This window comes from Citrus clementina, unplaced genomic scaffold (assembly GCF_000493195.1).
Source record: "Citrus clementina cultivar Clemenules unplaced genomic scaffold, Citrus_clementina_v1.0 scaffold_1, whole genome shotgun sequence".
In the NCBI taxonomy this organism is placed as follows: Eukaryota; Viridiplantae; Streptophyta; class Magnoliopsida; order Sapindales; family Rutaceae; genus Citrus; species Citrus x clementina.
Genome location: NW_006263303.1, coordinates 24,261,229 through 24,283,436, shown reverse-complemented (window position 1 = coordinate 24,283,436; position 22,208 = coordinate 24,261,229). Strand labels below are relative to the sequence as shown.

Sequence of the window (22,208 nt, the reverse complement as noted above, 5' to 3'; positions counted from 1 at the left end):
AAAAAAAACATAGCACCTTTTTTCTAATCTTTTCCTTCACATTAAAGCCTAATAGACCATCATGCTCTGCATGAAAGAAATTTTAACACAAAGCGACAAAGGTCCTAAGAGACCCCACTTGAGAAATTAGGAAAGAACCAAGAGGGTTCCTTTTGTGGCTTTGTTTTCGCTAGAGCTAGCTAACTCAATCAACTAACTAAGACTTAAAAAAAATTAAAATAAAGACCAATTAACTGAACTAATAAAGAAGAGACTGTGTATCCCAATTGAATTAAGAAATAGTAGCTGCTGCAGCTGAAGGCCCAGCAGCTTCACAACCATGAAATTGATAATACTCAGGTGGAGTGTCATTGAGATCAAAATCATGAACTACTCTGCTGGGACTAGGAGCTCTTTGAGTAACTTCACCGGCTGATGTTGTCACCTGGCTTGAGCTTGAGAACGCTTCGGCTGGGCCTGTCCAATGGCACCTCTTGTGCCCTCCAAGTGCTTGTCCTGTTGGGAATATCTTGTTGCATATGTTGCATTTATGCTCACTGCTTCCACCTGCTGCTGCTGCTGCTGCAGCTAATTCTCTTGATGACTCCCCATTTTCTTCATCGGATGCTGCTGCTGCTAGTTTGTCCTCACCTTTGCTATCCTCGGCGGCGGCGGATGCAGATGAAGATTCTTTAACATTCTTGTTTTTGTTGTGGCTAGCTACATGGCCTCCAAGAGCTTGATGCTTGTCAAAAGACTTGTTGCAAATAAGGCAAGAATATGTTTGAGCAGTCGACATCACCACTGGCTCCTCTTTGAGAGCACCACCACCAGCAGTGGTACCCTCTAGTACTGCATCATCCAATTCATTCAATCTTCTCCTCTTATTCTTCTTCTGTTGCTTCTTCTTCATCATCATCATCATCATCTGATCATCCATATCACTGCTACCAGCATCCTCATCACCTTCATAATCCTTCTTCACAGTCCACATATCCTCTGAATTACAATTATCGAACCCTAACCCATTGCCATCTTTCATCTCAACATTACCCTTCTTCTTTTCCCTCTCATCATCTTCATCATTATCATCATCAATCTTGTTATTATCCTTAATCTTTAACACACCATATCCAGAGTCAACAGATGAAACGACTCGATGATGGTCAAACGTCCCCCGCTGCTCCTTATTATCGTTACAATCATCAGCACTAAGTTGAGCCAGCAACAGCAGATCACTCACAGCTTGTTGCATAGCTTCTTCTTCATCTTCATCTTCATCTTCATCCGAAGAAGACGACATTATCAATCTCTGACCTCTCTTTCTCTTCGCCGACCACCCCCTCAGTGACTCCACCAAGTCCTCACCACCGGATCCCATACTGCCATCAACATCATAACCATCGTCATCATAATGATCATGATCACGATTATCACGTGATAGACGATAATGAATTGTTGGTGAAGAAGAGGGAGAAGGATGCTGACGACGATGATTCAACAAGTAGTGCTTTGGAGGTTGAACGCCACGCCACTCTCTCTCAGGATGCTTTCTCATGTGGCCGTACAAAGACTTGACAGATCTAAAACTCTGGTGACATACATAACATATATGGTTATTAATATTACCCTCTTCACCTGCTTCTTCCAGTTTCACAGCAACCGCCTTCTTAATCAATCTTGGGTTTTGATTATTATGAGTAGTGCCGTTCTTGATCTTCTGCAGGCAAGCTCTCTTGTGGCCACCCAAAGCTTTACCAGAAGTAAACTGCTTCCCACATTCACTGCACGTTCTTGGCAGCCCTAGTACCCCGCCGCGATCTTGTTGATCTTGTTCTTGTTCTCGTTGCAGCAGCAGATCTTCTTCCATAAACTGACGATCATCAGCTTCAGCAGCAGCAGCGGCAGGAGGCTTTGTTATTGGGATCTTCAGCTTCAAAGATAAAGAAGACCCTTTTGTTATTTCCGTATCATCGTCAGCTTCAGAAACCAGTTGATTTGGCTTTTCTTGAGCAGCTTCAACTGCTACTGCGGCAGGAAGTGGTTGCTCTTGATCTTCTTGATCTTCTTCAGCCATTATGTTAACTCTTTCTTTCTTTTTTCTTTTTTTTCTTTTTGGGTTTTGATGGTGACAGTGATTGAAAAGTGACGTTAAAACATAAAGAAAGAAAGAACTAATAAGAGAGTCACTGACGACTGTAGAGCAGTAGTAGAGCAGAAGCTGAAAGTATAATGAGATATGCTGTTAATAATAAGAAGAAGAAGAAGAACAAGTTTAAATTAGGTTTAGCTGAGCTCCTTTCTGTATTTCCTTGGCTTAGAAGGAACTCAAGAATTCCAAAAACCGACCTTAATATAAGAATAATTATAATTAATAAAAACAAAAATAAAATCTTAGAGGTTGATTTTATCTATATTTTCTATTAAACTAAAGATTACCCAGATGGAAATAATTACCGAGATTTTCTATTAACCCAAATTTATTTTTTTTATAAAAAAACAGCAGCTTCCTCTTTCTTCTTCTAAGCAAGATTCAAGAACAAGAAGAATCCCATCCGTAAAATTAAAAAAAAAAAAAAAAAAATATATATATATATATATATATATATAAAGCACAGAAAGAGAAGAAGAAGAAGATGATGATGATGATTGCTGAGGAGGAACCTCGAAAGATTAAGCTGTTGAGTTGAGAGTTGAGAGTTGAGAGTTGAAATGAGGAGTCACACTAGAATTGGTTAAGTTTTTTTAGAGTAGTGGGAAATTGACTGACTGTCACGTTCTTAGCCTCTTTGCCTCTCATTCTGCATCATTATTGATTTATTCAAATATATATATATATATTTCTATTATTTATTATTTTATATTTTTTACCATTTGCCATACCCTATCTTGGATTTTACTTATTTATTTTGTAATTTTCTTAATTTCATAATTAATTTTCCTTTTTCTTTTTGACTTCTATGGAGTGTATGGGTCATTAATGATTCCCCCGATAATCCCTCTCGCATTTGCAAATTAAATTAAAACCTTTCCTTTAGTAATTGGGATTATTTGGGTAATTAGAAATTTTTCATTATGTACAATATCTTTGATTGGGATTCTTCAACTGTGGAGTAGTGGATGCAACAATGTGTGTGCGTATATATATTATATATATATGTACTTTTGGGTTTAAATTAATTTTCATAGTTATCCATTGTCATTGCTATCCTTAAACCATTTTTTTTTTCTTTTTCATAAATGATAATGTTGATCAACACAACACAAATTACAAAGTGATTTCTAGGCTATTAATTAATTAATTAATTTAATATACTTTCAACGGTTGAGATTGCATCATCGTATCAAATTTACTCTCAACCATTCATAACTTATGTAGAAGACCCTATATAAGTGCATTACCAAGCTTCCCATTCACACTTTGGGACTAAACCTTCTGAAGAAGCTGCACGTCCATGACTTTCCAATTCTTGAATCACAATATGGAAGCTGCCATCGACTTGAATAACATTACATTTTTATTTATTTATTTTTTTTTTGGGGCTATGGATTTAAAATGGTAAGTGCCATATTTATTTTTATAATTTATTAAGGATATATAAAATTGATTCGGTTATTAAATGTTTACAGACGTATATCTAAATTGATACTTTGTTTTTCAATGACCCAACATTGGGTGGTTCATTGTAGCATAAAGGATGATGCATGTGACCTAATCAAATACGCGATTGAATGGAGAAGGACCAATCAAATGTGGCCAATTGGAAAAAAATTTCAAAGCAAAAGTTACCACTCTACTCAGAATTCTAAAAGAATATATTGAACATTGGAATTTGAACCCATAAATATAGGATTATATTTATTTTTAATCTCATATGGAAACAAATAATTAACCAAATATAAAATAATTCTCTTAATGTAAAGTTAAAATAACCATATGAATTCATATATAAAGCAAAGTGTTGCCATTTTATATATTGAATATGTTGTGATATGACAAATTAAATATTTGGGCTCAGAATTAGTCGAACTAATGTACATGGGAGAGTCTCAAAATCATACCTATACTAGTGAAAAAGCGGGGTGATTTACCAATGAAAGTTAAGATTTCATGCTAATAGCTAGTGCTTTAATTGTCAGCAATGGCATAGGTCCAAGAGTTGCAGATAATTTTTGTTGACTGAAGAGAGATGGACAAAAGAAATACGTAAGAAATTTTGGCACTACTTAAAAGTCCTTTGAGCACAACAATTTCTAATAAATAAGGCACTCCGTTCCAAGTCTCAAAATCATATAGTTTTTGACTAATGTATAAGAAGAAGAAGAAGAAGAAGAAGAAGAAAGAAAGAAAGAAAGAAACGTGGGTATTCAACTAATAAAGACATTACCATATTGAAGAAATTACGAGTCAACAATATGTTCTGGCTTCTGGGTTCTCTTTTTTTTTTTTCAATTTTTTTTTTGTAACTAAATGAGAATTTAAAGAATAATGTGAACAGGGTTTTTCTATTTTTTTGGGTTCTGGGTCGTTTTAATTTCCAATTTTCAACATACGGATAGTCATGGCCCTAGAAATGTTGCTTTTATCATGGCGATGTGGCTCTTGTTGGCACAATTTCTGGTAATATGAAAAGAAAATTAAAATTATTTTGGAGAAAACAAACATGGAAGGCTGTAATTATGTATGAATACAGCTATGAGATCCTCTGAATTTCTTAATTTCTTAATGACAAGATCATCTTTCTTTATAATTTCATGGAAAAGCTTATCTTAAAGACACGATTTTATCTTTCATCAACCTTCTATAACAGTCTCCTTATCTCATAGGCTTGTTACAATTTTATTTTTTAAATATGCTTGTTACAAGTTACAACAAAGAAATTGCTACTTACCCACTTAATATTTTGTATTCTTACCACTTATTCCCTAATAATTTTCATAATACTAGTTATCTCTTTAACATCAATATTTTCATAGAAAAAACCTTCACAAATTCGCTATCTTAGGCCCGTAGCCATAAAATAAATATTTATTGACAACATGGGGATGTGAGCAACATAACATTATAGGGTTATTATTCTTTCAGTAACCTAATTATATCGAAGTAACAAATTATTATAAGAATTATTGAAGGATAATAGTTTATATGTAAACTATGAAAAAAAATAGTGATTTACTAATTACTATTTTTCTGTTTCTTCTGTTAGTTGACTTATAAAATATCAAACCCAGTTTTGTATCTAAAATTTTGAAAGTGTGACAGAACAGCCTTGAATATAGCTACCATATGTTATAAAATTTTTACACTTTAACAAATCACCCCCAAAAATTCTAATCCTTAAATCTTTTTCTCTCGCTGTAACTCCCTCCTCTTCTTCATTCTCTCGTTCTGCATCAGATTGAAGTACTCCAAATCATTGTGGGATTTGCTGTTAATGGGTTTGATTTGGGTAATATTTAATTTTTAATTAGTTTTGTTAAAATGATTAAAATTTTATGGTATAATTCAAATTTGGGATAGTTTTAATGCAAAGTCAAATTTGTCATCGTGACATCATCTTTTTGGACTTACGGAAATAACAGAAAAAAAGAGTAAAATATTATTTTTATAGTCAACAGTTTTTATAGTAATTTATTATTTTGATGTAGTTACGAGTAATGAAAGAATAATGACCCCATAATATAAAAACTGTCATGTTAAAAGTGGTAAAAACAGTAAGATTTAGGGGTTGCTATCATCTTTTGACTTATGGAAGAAACAGACAAAAGAGTAAAATATATATTTTTTTAGCTAATAATTTATTATTTTGATATAGTTAAGAGTAATGAGAGAATAATAACACCATATTATTAAAACTGTCAGGATAAAAGAGGTATAAACAGTAAGACTGGGCAGAATAATTTTGGTTAATACAATAAGATCCCACCTATCCTCACCATCGGGATCCGTGGCGCAATGGTAGCGCGTCTGACTCCAGATCAGAAGGTTGCGTGTTCGATTCACGTCGGGTTCAATTCCCCGAGTATTAGGATCCAACCCTTTTTCATTTTTGAAGAGCAAAATTGACTTTTAACCAACGTTGAAACGAAAGTACTACATGATTCTCAAAATATGGTATCTCAATAGTTTTGAATGGACATAAAATGCTCCATTTCCAGTCAATCATATAAGATGCTCCATTTCCAGTCAATCCTATTGCCATTTCAAATGGGAGGTCAGTTTTCTTATGACAAATGAAAAGCATAACAACTACTGTTGTGTCCTACCAATTTAAGAGTTACAAATATTTTACATAGCCGCCCCATTTCACCTCCCTCCCTCTCAGTTCTTTTCTCTTTTGCTCTTTTGCACCGGGGCATATCGTTACAACAACAACTGCTAGAAAGAAGAGAAAATTCTACATCCTAATTGATGGCTTCTCCCATCCCCAAAAAAAGCAAGCAGCAATACACTGGAAGTTACTGCTGAACTGTTGAGTCATAGGAGGATCTGTATTCCAACATCTCAGACTTGTATCGTTCCTTGTCCTTCAACCCTTTCTCCTGGTAAACCTGCGTTGCAGTAAGAGTGAACTGGTGAGGGGTGACCCAATTTACAAAATAAAATCTTCCATTGTAAAAGACGGCCGGACTAATTTAAACGGTTTCATTTATGTCCCCACGCTCAAGCCTGTACAGAACCACTGACAAGCCTGCACTGTATTCATTTCATATGCCCCAAATATGGATTCAGAGACAATGACGTAGAGCAATCACAGTTAGATTAATTAAATGCGAATAAGTTGTAAGTGGATCAGCTCAAGTATCCCAGTTGCTAGAATCATCTTGCTTTTAATACCAATCAAAAATTTAATTTATTAACAAGTCCTGCTAGAATATAAATATCTAAATTACTCTTCAGTGTCACTGCCTACTGGATACAAGTTTTGATATACGAACAACTGTCCTTGAATAGCATACCACCAAGTGCAAATATCAGAAATAACTAAAAAGTTCGATAATCAACTTAGAAACAGAGGCTAAACTTTCAGAGCAATATGTAGCATCCATTGAAATTATTTTTCTTGAAAACCATTCATATCCAATCATGAAATGCAACCGTGTGTACTTATCTACATGTTAAAGAAAAGCACTTGAGAAACATCAGGATATGGAGACATGACACCAGAGAAGAATTGAAAGTAAATATCTAGTAAACCTGTTTTTCAGCTTCCGTGAGATTGCTCCAAAGGACCCCTATCTTCTTGCTGATGGCTTTCTCTTGTCCATAGTAGTGTGGCTTTAGTCGGGCATAGTGCTCAGCAAAGAAGAAATTGTAACCACTCCTGTTTGACTTGGGCCGAGAGGGATCTCGTAAAGCCAACCGAGATCTCTTTCGACGTCGGTGAGTAGGCGCGGCTGAATTATTAGAACTCTGAGACACATTATGTGCATGAGGAATATGATATAAGACACCTTTAAGTTGTTCAGAACCCAAGTTCACAGTGACCAGATATCCATTATCAAATTTCCCATCAATGACTCCAGAAACTGAACAGCCAATCTGCAATTTTGAACTCCCTGCACGTCAAATATACAACAACAATAGTTATATCTGCCAACAACTACTCAACAGATCAAACCAAAAAAATTTAAAAGAGGAAAAAGTAGGTATCATGTGAAGAAAATACTGATGGAAAATTAAGAACTACCATAATTCAAACTTTTTGAAACAAGTAGATAATCATATAAAACCAATTTATCTTTATGTAAAAAGTGAGTAATAACACAAATCATTCTGAATTACAAGCAGAAGAACTAATCATAAATAGACATCAAATAATCAAGGATGAATGTATAAAATGTCGCGGATGAAACATACCCTGACCGCCCAACTGGTTAATTGTGGAACCTTCCTCTGGGGATGCTGATCCATTGTCAAGGCTGCTCCCGCTTACAGCATCTGTAGAAGTAGAATAGCAAATTATATAATGAAATCTAAACAAAAGTTCTAACAGAAAATTCAAATCCATATTTCCAAGTACCAGGCATTGACGATGAAGGAGCTTCTTTGCGGAAGTAGTAGACTTGCTCGAAGTGGTAAAGTAATGAGAGATAATACTTCCGTAATACAAATGATGCACTGGTAATCGTTGTGGGAAAGTTGAAGACCACAACCACTTCCTTCCATCTACGATCTCTAATTACCTAAAACCATTTCAAGACAATTAATTAATCTATGGAAGATGCCTCAACAATCATCCCAGTTGCAATCATTATCAAATCATGGACTAGATGAAACATAACCAAGACAAATCGTATCATCGGAAAATGCAGAAATAATGTTCAAGCCATGCCTCAAAAATTAGCTGTGACAATATCCTTGGAAGTTTGTTAAAAGGTCAAGATACTGCAGGTCATAGGAGAAAAAAAATACATGACATGATCCTTTAATCATCTCCAGGGAATATGAGACTGTCACCATTATCGTTAGGCTAGGTTTTGTAACAGATTTACGAGTTGAATGTTGCACACACCATTCTCCTCATTTAAAACAAGGTAATAACTTGTACCTTTCCAAGACCACCACGAGATGTCACCTCCACAAAAAGGCGATGCAGATCGAGCGCCTTTCCTCCTACAGTAGGAACCCTATTCAGAGGAAAAAGAAATTGAAGGAATGTCAATCGTACTCGTTTTTCTTATTCTAAGTTTTATTAAGAAGGTCAGCTCTATTGGTGGACCAGCAGCAGAAGAGGATAATGAAAGGAGTTCATGTAAAGGCATTCAATCACCTAGAGGAAAAGAAGGAAAAAAGAACAAAGGAAATTATGAAAGGAGTCGATTGAAATAAAAGCAAGGAAGAAACATAATGACCTCAAAAGTAAATGTATATAATACTTCTATGCTCCACGTCACACCGGATGAAGTTTTAGCCAAATAAAGAGAAGGCAGACAGGTCTCATAGTTTGCATAATGGTATTTAAATACAAAGAACCAAAACATTGAAACCTTAATAAGACCAGCAAATCACTTATTAATATCGTTAGGCCAATCATGCAGTTACATTGGACAAGCTTATCAAACCAGATTCCAACTAATCTAACAGGATGTTCATTCTTGTCTCCAACTGTCAACTAGTTTGAAGAAACTGTCGAGCTGTAATTATATCAATTAGTTACACGGTATCAAAGCATTGAGATCTGAACCACTGCCATATCAGTGAGCAATAACTCAAATGGAAATCCCCGTTGTGCATCCATGGCAAGCATAAAAGAAGTTAATGGTGCCTAATATAAATAAATTAACAACAGACCACCAATCATCCAACATTACTTAGAAAAGGTAAAAAAAATTACAAAAAACATAAAGCTCTCAGTCACAAAGCTCAAAATTTGTTTAGCAGACATGAGCCAAAAATCATAAAGGAACAAAATTTACGGAGGGGGAAAAAGAAAACATGAAGAAAAGCAAAAGTCACAAACTTGAATTTGTCACCAAAAGACTTGTGAAATGCTTCGAGAGTAGCCCAGAAAAGATCAGAACTCTGAGCAATATCCTCGTACTTGGCTGTTGGTGGAGGGTAGTAACTGGATGCCTTGCTGTTGTTGTTGTTGCTGTTACTGTTGCTGTTGCTAGTGGCGGATGATTTTTGGCCATTTAACATATGGGACGACATGTTTTGTGAGAGAGATAAAGATTAGATAGTAGGAAGAAGAAGAAGAAGAAGAAGAAGAAGAAAGATTAATTTTTTTTTTTTTTTTTTGGGCAAAGTAATTAGATAAAAATAATAACCTTAGCCAAAAATAAATTAAATGAGGATTAGATGGTTGACAAAAAGATGATACGAAAATAAAAACTATATGATAAAATAAAATATATTTAGAATAATAGTAGAATCAAAGTTTTATTTTTACTACTAACACAAGCAGAGGAGGGGAGATAGAAGAGGAATGAGAAGATGAGGTTAGGTCATCGGATTAAGACGAAGGGTAAAGGCAAAGCAAGACACTGGGTGAGTGGTGACTCCCTTTTATTATATTGTTTATTATATTAAATAAAGATTAGAGGCGCGCACCCAAGCTATTAATTATTATTTTTATATTTTATTAAAAAAATTATATTTAACCACAAAAAGACATCATTAACGACAGCACGAATGTTTCCATTTTGTGTGTCAGAATGATAATGTAATACGAACAATAATTTCATTTCCATGTATTTTTTTTATATTTAATTATCAGTGCTCTTATTTATTTATTTATTATTATTATTATTATTTAACTTTTTTTAGAAATTAGAATGTGAGTGTTGCGAATGGAGTAGAATATATATATAGCCGGTGACTAATGCAAATTCTTTTGAGAAGAAATTCTTTTGAGAAGAAATTATTATATAAAAATTTAGTGACATATCTATATTATTTTTGGTTGAATGAAAGTGCTTGCAATTAATCAAAATAAAATAATGACTTTAACCACAAGAGTCAACATAATTGATTCTCTTACCACATAGGTCTTAGAAATCTGGCTGTTCTATCATGGTGAGCTACAATTACCATGATGAACGTGTTAAATTAACTTCACTGGTACATGGTGGAACTTAATTAACCAGTCCACAATTTCTTTTTTATTTTTTATTACATGAGATTATTGCTCAGATTACAACTCATATACATGAGACTATTACTGATATTTACAAATCAGACTATTACTGGGACCAACTGACATCAATGCTAATGGAGCTCTGCCCAGATTTTAACCCTCACAAATATTCGAAGGATGTCTACTCCTCACTCATGGGTAAGGGAAAAGACTACCTTCACTCAAATTAATTGAAGAAGGAAATACCCCCACAATGCTTTTGTGGGGATTCGAACTGCTGCCCTCCAAGTAGCCCGAGTGGTTCAGTCCACAATTTATTTGATGATTCATTTAAAGGATGATGATAATTTAGGGGGGAAAAGAAATAGTGTTAACAATTTCTAGGTTTTTTTTTTTAATTAAAAGCTGACTAATTGATGGTTTTAGTTCAAGGAAAGTCAAGTCTTCCGAAACGTCTATTAATTAATTTTAATAAATTGAATCAGAAGAAATTAGTTATTAATTAATTTGAGTTTTATTGAACTTTTAAAGACTTTGTGTAATATATTTTTTTAACGGTGGGGTGGTAGTGTATGGAAAAAATTTAATTTATTTATTAACTAATAATTAATCATCGAGTTATTTGCTCAGATTAATCCGGAAAAAAATTGCTGCAAATTACTGACACACAGGCCACAGTCAGATCAAAGCCACCACTAGAGAGTTGAGATCTCAAGAATCCATATTTGAGTCAACATTTGTTGCAAATCATTTGTTTTCAGTTTCTATTTTTTTTTTTCCTGCAAGCTGTGACAAAGAGAAAACATGCACGTTAAAAACGTGAAAAATGCAAAGATTACATCATCGGTCTCATCCATTAAATGCTAGGAAATTTATTTAACTATACAAAGCGCAACACTTGAGAAATTAAGAAACTAAAAGAGACAAAGAGAGACAGTACAAATAACAAAATCAACCAAAGAACTTGGGATCATAGCCGTTGCTGGAGGTGGCCAAGATGTAGTAAGCGACAATATGGCCAATGGAACCCCAAGCAAGAACATCAACAATGTTAAAGCCAACTGGGTCGTTGGATTTGAGGAGGCTAACATATTCCTTGGCACGAACATCACCGGCTTCAAAGTGGGTGACTCCATTCTGCTCGGGCAAGCCTTGTTTGGCCACGTTCTCTCTTTGGAAGTTGAAGAAGACGAACCTGCCCAAGAACAAGGAGAGGCCAGTGCTGAGGCTGATGACAAGTGGTGTGCTCAGCTCAGCTTTAATGCCGCCGAAGCTGTTTCTTTTGGCGGAGGTGGCGAGCTTGGGGAGGGAGGTTTTGGCCCTGGTGTTGAGGGGTCTTAGGCCTTGGAATGAGATGGTGGAGGGTGAAATTTGGTGTTTTCGGACGGTGATGGTGGAGGGTGTGAACAAGGAGGATGAGGCTGCCATTTTTCTTTTTTCCCCCTCTTTTTCCTTCTTTTTTGTGTTCTGGTTGATGCCTTGATGGATGATGGAGTTTTTGAGTTCCTGGATTATGATAAATTTTTGCAAGAAATAGAACAGGCTTAGCGGCGATAGAAACACAGATATGGATCACGTATTCTCGTGATCCATACAAGTATTGGTTAAGAAAAAATCACACTGGGATATGAGAGGATGGGAATGAGTAATGAAAGATTTGCTAAGGTTACTTGGCCTTGTCTCATTGGCTCTCTTGTGGATCAGAGATTTTTGGTTTCAGCTTCCAGGTGTCAGCAGAAGAGCTCCCCACTCTTGGTTATCGTTTAATATATAAATTTTATATTCCCTAGATCCATACAGCTAGGATCCGTGGCGCAATGGTAGCGCGTCTGACTCCAGATCAGAAGGTTGCGTGTTCGATTCACGTCGGGTTCAATCCCCCTAAGTGCGGATGTCTTTTCTTTTTAGTAAACCCCAGGTTAGTTTCATTAATTGCAGCATACACGTGTTACTATTTGATTTCTGAGACTGTTTTTTTCATTACACTTTCAAAATTCTCTATAACATTTCTAACGAAACTAAGACCTAATATCATTGATGCGTGGTGTATGATTTCATATTTAAGGGCAACCAGTAACTTGATAGGTGTCACAAGAAGCACTTGCAACCCGTACACTTTCAAACCATTAAAACATGCAACATTGCAATTCTGACCCTCCACCATGGGCCTGCGAAATCGGTAAGTAAGCGAGAGACTGGAAAAGAGAATCGAAGAACATTAACATAAATCAAGGGCAGGATTCACTCATGAAATTGTACTGTTCATCAGGAAGACATAGTTGTCATTTTCCTTTTATGTAGTTCACATGAAATAGCTGGTTTCTTCCAGCCTCTGTACATCGATTCCTGCATTTTCACACATCTTCTGACGACCTCCACCACAGGAAGTGGAATCACAATTGATTGAACCACAATAACCTAAATTGCACGTCGCGGCACATTTACACCTAGACTCTCCTACCGGCATGAAACTAGGTTTCTCAACTGAACCAAGTAAGCCCCATCAACACACTTATTTGCAAATTGCACATCCAACTCAAATTAAGGAGTCGAGATATGAGTAATTCCGGCAGCGACCATATTCAAGGAGGCTGCCATATGTCCGATCCCAAACTCCAATGAAGAGAGACTCTGTGTCGGGACTGAATGAAATGCCAGATATTTCACCAAAAAAGTCAATTTCCTGCTCCTTCTCATACCCACTCTTAACGTCATAGACATGCACAAAGTCAGCAGGCTCGGCTGTCGCCATGTACCGACCATCAGATGTATAGCGGATCGACCTAATGGCTCCAAGATTGCCCTTCAGAACAGCCACCGACTCAGATAGGTTTCGTAGATCCCAAATTCTGCATGTTTTGTCCTGGTTTCCAGTGGCGAAAGTGACACCATCGGGGTGCCATGCAGATGCAAATGAGAAATCCAAGTGCCCGCACAATGAGGCAGTGGTCTGCAGAGATCACAAACTCAAGTTAGAGCATGCTTTGATTTCAGGCTCTAGATGTCAGTTTATCACTAATTCATGATATCAAATAACTTCCAAAGAATTAATTTGAGAACACATATGTCCATTTAAATTGAAAAGAGAAGAGGAACCTGCCTTTCCCGTCATGGAATCCACTAATAAACCATCTGGGTTGTCTCCAACGATTATTAGAAGTTTACCATCAGGACTTTGTGAAGAATGCTGCAAACACAACAAACAGATGATTACCTTTTCAGTCATAAAATTCAATAATCTACATAACAGGATTATACAATATGAGGAACTTACATTCACAGGCCAAGGGAAACGGAAATGCTTAGAGAGTTGATACTTCCCCATATCAAAGTCTCTCACTCCGCAGTCATTGTTTGAGGCAGTAAAGTGGACTGCACCACTGAGAATTAAGTGAACAAGATTAATTAGGTTCAGCTTGGAAGTCAGTAGTTTAATTACGGGCATAAGAAAGAAGAAATACCTGGGACTGCCGTAGATCTCAACAGCATTGGTGATTGCATTATCATCATAAGTAGTACGAGAACAAAAGCTCACTCCAGGTCGATCTAAATGCTGTATGTCAATGAAAATAACACCTCAATCACAAAACCAACTATATAATTCTTTCAAAGCCAAAAGTGGTAAGATGAAAGCTATTATCATAGCTTAGCAAAAACATTAACATGATTCATATATCAAAACTAATGTACCCCGCCGTTATTCAATTAAGGATCTCTTAAAAGCTAAAAGCCCTACAACCTAAGGCAAGGAAATCACATCTTACGAAAAAGCAACCACCATTTATGCAAATGGGCCTGCCACTGCTACAGCAAGGCTTATTTATTCTCCAATATCTCCTTATTCTACTCCAGAAAAGACTTAAAGAGGACGTGCTACAACTTACCTTGCAAATAAGCTCTCCCTGAAACCCTCCAGCAACTAGCAACTTGTCTTTCACAGCAAGCGTACTAACTTGAGTCTGCGTAAATCCTTCCAACAGACTGCCAGGATGTTTCTATATAAAAGTAATTAAAAAAAATTAAAAAAAACCATATTCAAATCTTAAGGAAATCATGATTCAAGATGATAAAATTTGGAAAAGCAAAAGGATAGAAAAAGCAAGGGTTTTTCAGCACAAAATTTGTAAAAATACTAACCTCGGATGGTGCCACATGGCCTGAAACATTGAGAACTTGAGACCTGCTGGAAGTTAATGAAGACCAATGGATGACTGAAAAATGTGACATAAGGTAGACATCGTGCTTTGACGTTGCCCAAACCAAGTTCCTCAGCTACAACACAAAAACAAAGGTGTCAGAGAAACACATATCATCTTTCGTGAGTCAATCGCAGGTCAGAAATAGCTACGTATGTCTGCACGTATCCATAAGCCATGTTCATACCAGAGTCATATTGCTGCACACTAACAAATAAATGATGCATACTATTGTCCATTTATGCAATGAAGAGCCATGACACTAAGGACCATAGATTGAGTAATTCACTCTAGTTAAGAGTGATAATCAGAGTACATTGAAGGGCGATAGAAAAGGAAATGTTAGTTATATGTAACTACAATTATACTTCAATTAGCCTACCTGAAAATGAAGAATAGTGGATTTCACAGATCTTGAATTTCTTCTGAATTCATAATATGAAGCCCCTTTCTTAGTAACTTTGCAATCCTGCATATAATAATGGCAGATGGAAGGTAAAACAATGATTTCTATTGAATTACAGTATAAACATTGAACATGGTGCGAAAGGTAAAGGTAGAAAAACAGAAAGTAAAAATGTTCCACCTTCCCTGAGCCCTCTCCGGAATTAGGAATGTTTTCATAGTTCTTGTACTGTTCTAGCCGAGTTTGCCGGTATTTTTCCCTGGTTATGCTAAGCCTCTCCCATGGTATACCCTGGATATCCTTCCCTCTTCTAGCTTGAGCAGCAGACGTATCGGCTATTTTATTATTCTGCACCAGTCACATCAAACCTCTTATAAACTACAATGCTCAAACAAAAAACTAAAGAAAGATCAAACATGTAAAAGCAACATCCAGATCAGCTCAAATAACAATGTTAGATAATGCTTAAAGCTTTCTACATAGGCAAAGTGAAACACATCACAAACCGAGTAATCATATTCATCAACATCAGAGTCTGAGCCACCCATATCTCTGCCACGAAATTCTTCGTCCATATCATCATCTATATCTTCCATGTCATATTCATCTGCCATATACTCCGCATCATCCGCGTGGTGATGGGACATATTCTGCCAATTAAATGCACAAGTGCACCAGAATGAATTAAAGCAAATTCATCAGAGAACAACAGGGTAATACTTTAATGTAAATGTAAAACAAAGATAAGTCAATATACAATACTACATGAAGCACTCAAAATACTCTTGTCAAAATGGGGTTGGAAGTAGATATGGGTAAAACACTCAGAAACTTCCAGAAAACAATAGGATAACACTTCAATCTAAAAGTAAAACAAAGTTTAAGTCAATATATAATACTACATGAAGCACTTGAAATGCTCTTGTGAAAATGTGGGTGGAGGTAGATGAGGTAAAACACTCAGAAAGTACCGGCTAGGTGAAACCAAGAGAGCACCCGTGCAGGCATTTGAGAGAGAAGCAGTGATACAAACAGAAAGGTTACGAAATACAAGTCACCATACAAGAAAATTGACATCAACTGAAGGTAGAGATATCAAGACATAATGCGCCCCCCCCCCCCCCCCCCCAGTTGCAAAAGCCACAAGAACAGCCAGAACAATTTCATCACACATAATAGCCTCATCAATGGATTACCTTAACCTGAGCTCATAAAGGAAAATCTGAGGGCTGTACTTGTTCTTAAGGAAACTAAAAGTCCAATTTCGTTATAATCATTAGACATAACTTTAAAAATTCAAGGAAATGCAAGTCAACTGGAAAAAACTACATCTATCAAGATCAATTCTGAAGGGATTCATGTATAATTTTCCCTACAGAGTAAAAGCACTTTCGATATATATTTAAAAAAAAAAACAAATTTTAGAAGCTTTCCCAGTTCAAGGGATTTTAACTTTTAGGCCAAATCCCATGTCAAATGCTTCCAGTGATAGCTCAACAAAACTAGCAGAAAATAATTCCATTTAAGAATCAAAATTTCCATTTTTTACCCTCTATTCCCAAAGGAACATGCATAATCAACATCTTGACAATTGTAATAATCCATTATAAAAATTTATATAACACAAACTCTTATCACGTTTAGACCAACCAACAAAATTAAAATCCCAAAAAACACAAAAGAAGAAACCAGAAAAACAAAATAAAACCCTAACACAATCAACGAAAGCGGGTTGTTATAAATATGTAACAAAATAAGAAAATTAATTTTACCTCTTTGGCGAGTTAGGGTTTACGGTTGGCTCCTCCGATCTGAGGAAAAAAAAATCAGAAACTGAATCGCTCGCACGTTAGAAGACTGTAATGATAATTGCTTGCGTAATAATTGAATTGAAAATAAAATGTCCCTCAAAACTTTGCTTTGACGGTGAGTTGAATTGATCGCGATAAATTGGGAGAAAACGCGAGAAGAAACGAGAGTGAGACGTATTTGCGTTTATCCGGTTGTTCTGAGCTTCCACGAATGAAAACGAGAAGCCTGAAAGAGACAGGTGCTGTTATATGGAGTTATATTACTATTTTTGTTTTACTGGCCTGAACGATAACTGCTTGCGTGTCTCCTATCAAAAGAAAATGTTTTATTTTTTCCTTTCTAATTTTGCAATAAAATATGCACGCACAAAAACTTTTAGGTTATTTATTTTTAATATTATGTATTTTTCATTTATGATATATTTATTATCGTAATTTTTTTGTTGTTGGAATTATTGTAATTACTTTATCAATTAATGTATAATAATAAATTTTATCTTACAAACTCATAGCCGACAGAATGTGGGTGACAAAAGCACATTTTCCACCATCATTCAATCACCTTTCTAGAAGAAGTATATCTATTTATTTCTTTTTGAAGAATAATAGCCCCAATGTTATTTGTCAGAAGTTTTATTTTATTAATAGTAAATAAAGACTATGATTAATCATTCGATGGATAACAGATCGGTTCGGTTTTGGACCAAATGAAAAATTTCGGTTCGATTTAGTACTGAATTTAAAAAATTTAATTAGAATCGAACCAAATAAAAAACGAAATTTTTTTTTTCTTTTGAATTTGGTTTGGTTCTTCGAATTTTTATATTTTTTTTACAGAATTCAATATTTTTTTTATTTTCTTATGCCCACTTAAAATGTGGCACTATTTCAATTAAAAAAATTAAATATTTCGTTCGGTTCAAAATTTTATATTTAATTTTTTAAATATTGAACCGAAAATTTCAAAAAAAAATCAAACTGAACAAATTCGATTCTTCTCATCCTTACCAACCATAGTGAGATATTATTATTCTGATAATTAATTTTCCATGGTTTATTTGATGGCCCAACCTCCTTTCAATTCCTCTAATGAATACAAAATGTTCCTTTTCATATGGAAATGAACACCCTCCCATTTTTATTATCATTAATATTGTTAATACAAAGAGACCCTACCATTTAACTTTGGCTTCATTGATGCTTGAACACCATTATGCAAACTTAACATTCAGTTTCATAGGTTTTATTATGCACGAACACCATCATGTTTAAATATTAATGTTGAGCCAATAGAGATTATCTAATTTTAATATTAAAATTCTTATCATGTATTATTTAGTTCTTATCCCCTTATATCATTGAAAGATAGAGTTGACTGCTCCTTTGGAAAAAAAATAATAATAATTCTCTCAACTTGTCTTATAAGTTGTTTCTTTTCTTATTTTAAAATCTTCTACTAACTAATTGTTCCATCTTATAATAATGATAATGGGGTAGCATTAATCCCATAACAACGATGGCAAGAAAATAATGAGAAGGGACAAAAAAGAACCTTCTTATCACACTAAAATCTCGATAAATTATTAGTCGTGTTATTATGAAAAAAAATCTATTAATTTAACGAGTTAATATATCAATAAATTAATAATTATCAATTTATAAAATAGTATCACTTTTATAATAAGAATTTTTATTAAGTATAAAGGTAGTGTAAGTAGAGAATTTAGTGTTTATGTTAAGTTGTACGAGACAATTCTGATTTATTCTTGATTGATTCATTGATCGAGTGAATCAGTCACTTGATAATCCTTGGCTATATTGCATGCCTGAATCACGATTTCAAGCATATTAAACTTCAATCCACCTCTATTTAGAATGATAAACTTCAATTTACCCTTTAAATACAATTATTTTTAACAGTTGATTGATGTTAACTTAATAAAATACGAGAATGTCCCTAATGCTAACTTACAATTTTGTGAAGTTAAGAAGGATAATTTTATTTTGCCGCTTGAGGCATGATATACTTTAAGTTATATGACAAAGATAAATTTGTTAATAAAAATCCCCTAAAACAATAGTAATAGACCTATAAAAAAATTAAATTAATTTTTACGTATATTTTAATTCATAAAACAAATATAATAATTTAAATTACAATATCACCACAATGAAAATAAAAAAATTAAATTTTCACCCTTATATTGACGTTAGCCATCGAATTTAAATATTTTAAAAATATAAATCATTAATAAATTAATTAATCTTTACCATTCAAAACACCATTTTACATTCTATTACTATCTATAAGGGTTACTGATGTAATTGAATAAATTGAAAATTAAGAAAATATATATAAAACTTTTCAAATTCAAAAAACCAAAACCTTACCTCTAATCGTAATCCCAAAATTTTATGTTTTCTTGGTTTTATTAATATTTCATTTGTTATAAATTTTAATATTACTCTTTTTTTTATAATAAATTCCTTTTTATTAAAAGCCACTTTTGTGTATTTTTCTTCCCAAACATGAAGGTAAGGGTTAAAACATTAAAATAATTAATAATTTATAAATATTTGAGTATATCTAACGTTTATCATTTTTCATTATTTATCTTTAAAAATCTTGAACAATAACCCCTTTAATTTATGATTAAAATATGAAAAAAATGAAAAGTTAAAATAATTTTAAAATAAAATTTTGAAATGACTTAGTGGGCCACAAGAACTAATTTTATTCCTAATTTGGGCTTTTGAACCTAATAAATTACCAACTATGGCACTATAATTTATTCTTAATTAAATTTAAAATTATCATTCAATTTCTTTTTTTTTTCTTTATACTTCATACTTATTTGGTATGGCTTTTAAATAGCTACAAATGCTTATTTAATGTCATAAGCCTTATTTTTAAATTTTTTATTGTTGTTTTTTTTTTAATTCTCTTTTATTAGAGTTTTTGAAGATTAAATAATTATTTTATTTTTACTAATAAAAAATTTTAGGTATGTTCAGTATTGTTTCTGAATTAAATATTATCTGAAAATAAAAAATAATAAAAATAATGTTTTGCAGTAGTTATTTTTTAAATTTAAGCATGCGTCTGATATTATTTTTTATATTATATATTTTAAAATTAAAAACAGTAATATATATTTGGTAAACATAAGAAGGATAAAAAAATAAATATATATTTGGTAGTACAATTTTCAAAAGTAGTTTTTACTTTAAGTCATACTTAGAGTTAAAAAGTAATTATTTAATTAATACATACACAAACATGTCATAAATAATTTAAACAAAATAATTTACAAAAATTACATGATAATTATTTTTCGTGTTAGCATTAACAAATTCTACGAATATGATTAATTGGGTCTAAAATAAACGAGAAGAACCACCATCACAACTTACCCAAATAGAAAAATTGAGGAATAATACCAGCGAGTAGAGATGAAGTAGAGATGAAGTAGAGACGAAGCAAAAAGCAGCAACAGTAGTTGAGACTGAGCAGAGATGGAGCAACAATAGCAGAGGCAGAGCAACAGTCAATTTTGGGCACGGAAAGAGAGAGTTGCGACGGTGGATTGTGGTTGACAAACGAGTAACAATCACAAAGAGAAAGAGAGAGAGAGAGTTGTGAAAAGTTTAGGTGGCTTGTGGTTGAAGGAGAAGTATCAACCACAAAGAAGAAAGAGGTGTGAATAGAGATAACGAGAGGGATGGGATAAGATTTGAGATAGAGAATGATTGCTTTTGAAGTTTGTCTTGGGATTTATTTTTTAATTTAATTTACAATTCATTCGAGAAATTCTTTGTTTATAATTATTTTTTGGATTCAACCCACCGAACATGTATTATATTTATACTCGGAAAACAAAAATGAAAACAAAGCCTTGAAAATAATACCAAATATGCCTTTAAATTTTAGGCTTTTAAAAATAAATGTTGTGCAGCTTTTTAAAAATATTAAAATATTTAAAATATTCTTACTTATTTAATATTTTTATTTCATTTTATTCATGACATAACTTTTAAAAACTTAATTTTTATAATTTTTAATAAAAACTCTCGTTATCAATCAAACAACTTTTTTTTAAAAAAAAAATTATTTATAAAAATTTTACTTAAATAAACTCTAATTAAAAAACTCTACCAAACCAATTATCTTTTACTAGTCCTTCTATTTTTTTTTCATATTTTATCTTATTTTCCTTTTCTTCTTCTTTCTTCGTCATCTACTCTATTTTTTGTTTTTTGTTTCATCTTTGTTTCTTTATCTTCTTCTTTGTTCTTCAGTTTCTTTCTTCTTCTCCTCTACCATTGCTTCACAGCAGCAGTAGGCAACAGGCAACAGCGGTAACCATTGGCATAACTGTTAGGGCGGCACGCGCAGTGCGCGACACGATCTGCTCCTACATTGTGACCCTGCGTTGCTACCAAGTCAGCTGCCACTACTTTGAATCGCCGCATCTACTACGATGGTGTGGCCGAAAATTGAGTGACGATGGTTGTATATGGATGCTTGAGGGGCGTTAAACACGATGACAGTGGTGGTGAGAAAGCATGCGAGCTGAACGGCGTAAGTTAAAGAAGAGGTAGCAGCGTGTTCATCTTGTTCTTGAAAAGGATTCTGGTGATGCTTTAGTGGCGATGATGACATGGATAAGGCCGCCCGCATGTGGGTAATCTGTTAGTTTTATTGAATGGCGTTGATGATGGTTAAATGGTGGTTGATTTGAGTGTGGAGCTCTCGAGTTTTCAGTTGCTTGTGTGATGGTTTTAGGCGATGGTAACGACAGCTGATGATTGGGTTATGGTTGTCTGATTATGGGGATTCTGGTGGGATGATTAAACAAGCATAAAATGAATAAAACTTATTATTTTAGATTTGGAGATGTTGCAGTGAAATTTAGGGTAAATGGTTGTTTACATCTGTTTAGTTCTTATACTTTAAGACATCTTTTTGTTTAAATATATCACACTTCTGTCCTTATTTTTTTTCTTTACTTTTATATTATAACCCTTACTACAATTGTAAAATAACATTCAATACCTTACAATAATCTTGTTAATAAATTATTTATAAAAAAATTAATTTATCAAATTAATCCTAAAACTAAAATAATAAACAAAAAATTTACATTATTTTTATTTTACTTTTAGGGTTAATTTGTTAATTAATTATTTTTATAGGTAAATAAATCAATATTACTAAGAATATTGTTTCAAG

At 33.8% G+C, this 22,208-nt stretch overlaps 4 protein-coding genes and 2 non-coding genes across 7 annotated transcripts; 2 read left to right on the top strand and 4 right to left on the bottom strand.

The window, feature by feature from the left end:
* Positions 1–233: 233 nt before the first annotated feature.
* Positions 234–2,074, bottom strand: LOC18055497 (transcriptional regulator ATRX homolog). The gene has a single exon (XM_006452708.2). The coding sequence runs from the start codon at positions 2,054–2,056 to the stop codon at positions 272–274; it is 1,785 nt and encodes a 594-aa protein (XP_006452771.1). The 5' UTR covers positions 2,057–2,074; the 3' UTR covers positions 234–271.
* Positions 2,075–5,921: 3,847 nt separating this feature from the next.
* TRNAW-CCA lies at positions 5,922–5,993 on the top strand. The gene has a single exon. It is a non-coding gene; the product is annotated as a tRNA-Trp (tRNA).
* Positions 5,994–6,159: 166 nt separating this feature from the next.
* Positions 6,160–9,955, bottom strand: LOC18055496 (high mobility group B protein 10). The gene is made up of 6 exons (XM_006452707.2): positions 9,444–9,955; positions 8,532–8,610; positions 8,004–8,166; positions 7,841–7,921; positions 7,178–7,539; positions 6,160–6,531 (listed from the first exon to the last, which is right to left on the bottom strand). The coding sequence occupies exons 1-6, from the start codon at positions 9,635–9,637 to the stop codon at positions 6,439–6,441; spliced, it is 972 nt and encodes a 323-aa protein (XP_006452770.1). The 5' UTR covers positions 9,638–9,955; the 3' UTR covers positions 6,160–6,438.
* A 1,400-nt stretch (positions 9,956–11,355) lies between these two features.
* LOC18055495 (photosystem I reaction center subunit V, chloroplastic) lies at positions 11,356–12,226 on the bottom strand. Its single transcript, XM_006452706.2, has one exon. It carries the CDS (start codon positions 11,988–11,990, stop codon positions 11,514–11,516), a length of 477 nt encoding a protein of 158 aa, XP_006452769.1. The 5' UTR covers positions 11,991–12,226; the 3' UTR covers positions 11,356–11,513.
* Positions 12,227–12,365: 139 nt separating this feature from the next.
* On the top strand, positions 12,366–12,437 carry TRNAW-CCA. Its single transcript has one exon. It is a non-coding gene; the product is annotated as a tRNA-Trp (tRNA).
* A 321-nt stretch (positions 12,438–12,758) lies between these two features.
* On the bottom strand, positions 12,759–20,706 carry LOC18055494 (uncharacterized WD repeat-containing protein C2A9.03). Of its 2 annotated transcripts, XM_006452704.2 has the most exons (11): positions 20,390–20,701; positions 16,937–17,201; positions 15,671–15,814; positions 15,345–15,512; positions 15,141–15,227; positions 14,700–14,834; positions 14,447–14,557; positions 14,024–14,115; positions 13,837–13,942; positions 13,663–13,749; positions 12,759–13,512 (listed from the first exon to the last, which is right to left on the bottom strand). In XM_006452704.2, exons 3-11 carry the CDS (start codon positions 15,809–15,811, stop codon positions 13,099–13,101), a joined length of 1,341 nt encoding a protein of 446 aa, XP_006452767.1. In that variant the 5' UTR covers positions 15,812–15,814; positions 16,937–17,201; positions 20,390–20,701; the 3' UTR covers positions 12,759–13,098. The 2 variants fall into 2 exon arrangements, with proteins under 2 accessions (XP_006452767.1, XP_006452768.1); XM_006452705.2 differs by having other exon boundaries at positions 15,141–15,512; positions 20,390–20,706.
* Between the last annotated feature and the right edge of the window lie 1,502 nt (positions 20,707–22,208).

What these genes read in the sequence shown, in the direction of transcription:
- LOC18055497 (XM_006452708.2), bottom strand. Translation starts at nt 2,056, where the DNA reads ATGGCTGAAGAAGATCAAGAAGATCAAGAGCAACCACTTCCTGCCGCA.
- LOC18055496 (XM_006452707.2), bottom strand. Translation starts at nt 9,637, where the DNA reads ATGTCGTCCCATATGTTAAATGGCCAAAAATCATCCGCCACTAGCAAC. An exon ending in CTCGTGGTGGTCTTGGAAAG is followed by an intron (nt 8,167 to 8,531) that starts GTACAAGTTATT and finishes AAATGGTTTTAG; the next exon opens with GTAATTAGAGATCGTAGATG. An exon ending in TCCTTCATCGTCAATGCCTG is followed by an intron (nt 7,922 to 8,003) that starts GTACTTGGAAAT and finishes CTACTTCTACAG; the next exon opens with ATGCTGTAAGCGGGAGCAGC.
- LOC18055495 (XM_006452706.2), bottom strand. Translation starts at nt 11,990, where the DNA reads ATGGCAGCCTCATCCTCCTTGTTCACACCCTCCACCATCACCGTCCGA.
- LOC18055494 (XM_006452705.2), bottom strand. Translation starts at nt 15,811, where the DNA reads ATGTCCCATCACCACGCGGATGATGCGGAGTATATGGCAGATGAATAT. An exon ending in GAGATCTACGGCAGTCCCAG is followed by an intron (nt 13,943 to 14,023) that starts GTATTTCTTCTT and finishes CTTAATTCTCAG; the next exon opens with TGGTGCAGTCCACTTTACTG. An exon ending in TGGATTCCATGACGGGAAAG is followed by an intron (nt 13,513 to 13,662) that starts GCAGGTTCCTCT and finishes TGATCTCTGCAG; the next exon opens with ACCACTGCCTCATTGTGCGG.